At 38.7% G+C, this 2705-nt stretch overlaps 1 protein-coding gene across 6 annotated transcripts in view; it reads left to right on the top strand.

The window, feature by feature from the left end:
* The window catches only part of cadps2 (Ca++-dependent secretion activator 2), a 282773-nt gene that overhangs the window by 203637 nt on the left and 76431 nt on the right, over positions 1-2705 (top strand). For 5 of the 6 annotated variants that reach the window (XM_017305475.1, XM_008410954.2, XM_008410950.2 and 2 more), the window contains exon 18: positions 1527-1535. The exons of the other annotated variant lie outside the window; for it this stretch is intronic. In XM_017305475.1, the coding sequence (XP_017160964.1) occupies positions 1527-1535 (9 nt within the window). The remainder of the gene's footprint in view (positions 1-1526; positions 1536-2705) is intronic. 6 annotated transcript variants of the gene reach the window in all.

The following is a 2705-nucleotide window of genomic DNA, read 5'->3' as shown; positions in this document are numbered from 1 at the left end:
CTGCTTGTGGGCTCAATGTTGGCGCGCAAGTAACCGAGAGAATCCGGTTAAAGGATTTTCAAAATAAAAGATCCTCCAGACTCAAATAATACATATGTAACGGAAATATTTCACTATTTCTTGCGGGGCCCGGTACCAATTGGTCCACGGACCGGTACCGATCCACGGACCGGGGGTTGGAGACCACTGATTTATGGTACTGAGAGCCTTACTATTAAATATTATTTTACTGATTGCAGGTTTTTCAGTTGTCCTTTTGACTGAATAGCTGCTGTGTTGTACCTGCAAGTATTTTTTATGTTTTATGTCTAAATTAGGTGAATTTATTGTCTGATATTTTCCATTTTGCCAGATCAATTAGTATAATTTATATCTAAAGTGAAAAATTAACAGCCAGTCCAGGTGATCAGCAAAGATTGGCCCTCATGGGTGATCAGAGTCGGCAACAAAAAACCTGATTGGAGCATCCCTACCTTAAACACTTCCTTCTTAGTAAATAGAATTAATAGATAAAAAATATACATGTACATGATTCACGTAGCTGGTTATCATAACCCAATATAATGACAATAATTCAAATTGAGCACTGTTCATTTTCATTAATTTTATAGAATTGAATGTTAAATATTGCACCATTATACATCATATAAACATGTCTTTTATCAAATAGTGCTGAACAAATTAGCTTAATGATCACAGGTCAACAACCAAACATAGCATCAGCCTTAACATAGCTGACATGCTAATGCTAACATAACTATTGTTAGCATTAGCATGCTCCAGACAATAAGACACTCACCAGTTCATTTCTTCCAATTTCTAAGTCCAGGAAATCCCAATTTTTTGAAGATTGGAGGCATCTAAAAACTGCATAGATTATCAGTAAGAATAGCATTATTAAAAATGAAATATAAATGATTTAAAACAATTTAAAACTTTCCTGCAGCAGCCTGCCCTGAACTTCCCTGGCCTCCACATGCTCTCCCAGACCAAACAATGGGCACCATCCCACTTTTAAAAACTCAAATCCCTTAATCCAAGAATGACAGGCAGGAGGAAAAATACAAAGGGAGACATAACTTCAAAAATGTTCTGATTATTATTTGAGACAAACTGGCATCTTCAGGTTACCACATGCACTGATTTATTCAGAGGATGTAACACATTTAAAGATGCATTAAATCATGAGGTGAATATTTGTGATCGATTCAAATGGTAAGGCCATCCTTGGCGCGTATAAAAGGAAGTGATGGAAAATGTGTCTTCCTATTAATCTAGGCTGTAGTAACCATCAGATCATTCTTTTAGCAGGCGACACTTTTTTGTATAACGCTCAACCCAGCAGGTCTCAGTGTTCCACTGGTAATCACAGCTTTGAGGGCCATGGGTAGTCATAGTACAGCCAGTGAAAAATAAAACCAGTGTAACCCAGACACTTATTAATTGAAGTTATGTTGGAGGTTGGATTCAGCTTTTTTAACCTTATTCTCTTTTCCATCTCTCTTTTTTCCATCTGCTGTGGGAAGGGAAAGGAGGTAAGTTCAATATTTCGTTTGTGCTTTCTGTTCATCTGCATCTTAAGCCTCACTAGGAGCCATTTCTCTGTGATGGTTGGAGGAACTGGTGTCCCACAGGGAAGGGATGCCTAATAACATTTTGTTTTAAGACTATATGAGCGGATACATCCTTGTTTGTACAGTCATTTAGTGATTTAGTAATAAGGTTTTTGCTCATCTTTGAAATGAATGTTAACCCTGGAGAAATCAACCACTTTAGAAATCCTTTGCTTAGTTGGATGATTTCATTCACTTCTTCTTTCGCTCCCCTTATCTGACCAGTCCTATGTCTCTTCTGTAAATTATTGCTTCTCCTCCAGCAATCTTTTTTGTCTTTATTTTTGAGTCTGCTGTTGTCCTACACTGTAAAACATTTGAAGGTGGTTTAACTTGAAAACCAAAGTCCAACTGCCAGTGTTGCAGTACTCAAGATCGGTCTTGGTCTCGAGACCATTTTTTGATGGTCTCGGTCTTGTCTCGGTCTCGGGCGCTGAGGACTCTGCATTTTATTTCAAGACCAGTCAAGACCACAACTGTGAAAATATCACTAAACGTACATCATACTATCCAGTTTATTTGTTAACATCGTTGTTTTCAGTGAATGCAAAACACACCGATTAAAATCCAAACAATTACGTGTTTCTGTTACTCCCACTTCCCACCTTTCACTCGCACGCGCTCTGAGACATGCGCAGTGGTTTCCTCTGAGTGGCAGAAGATCTGTCTAATCGTCAGTAATAGAATAGCGCTGCATAAATCATAAGAAATCTGATGGCGACCACTAACTCAGCAGCGCTTCGCTTTCACAGACGGTGGGGACTACGTCTAACTTTTTTCGTCACTTAGAAAAGAAGCTCAAAGAAAGGTAAGCATGGCTGACGTGATATTAGCAAAGCTAGCTGTATCGAGACACATAAGCATTTGTGATGGGAAAAAAGTTCACTCACTGCACTTAATTATTGTGCGGAAGTGTTGACTGACCTGTTTCAATATGGGACAACACTGTGTCCAAAAGTGCAATATAGTGAAGTGACATTCAGGAACAGTCCGATTTTTCTGAACGGCTCTTTACTTAGAAAATAGGACTGGAGTGTCACTGAGAGCCGTTCTTTGTTCTTGTAATGCTCTGCGTACACTGTAGTAGCTATC

This window comes from Poecilia reticulata, linkage group LG6 (genome assembly GCF_000633615.1).
Source record: "Poecilia reticulata strain Guanapo linkage group LG6, Guppy_female_1.0+MT, whole genome shotgun sequence".
Lineage (NCBI taxonomy): Eukaryota > Metazoa > Chordata > Actinopteri > Cyprinodontiformes > Poeciliidae > Poecilia > Poecilia reticulata.
The sequence above is the reverse complement of the archived record's forward strand: the minus strand, read 5'-3'. Positions and strand labels throughout refer to the sequence as shown.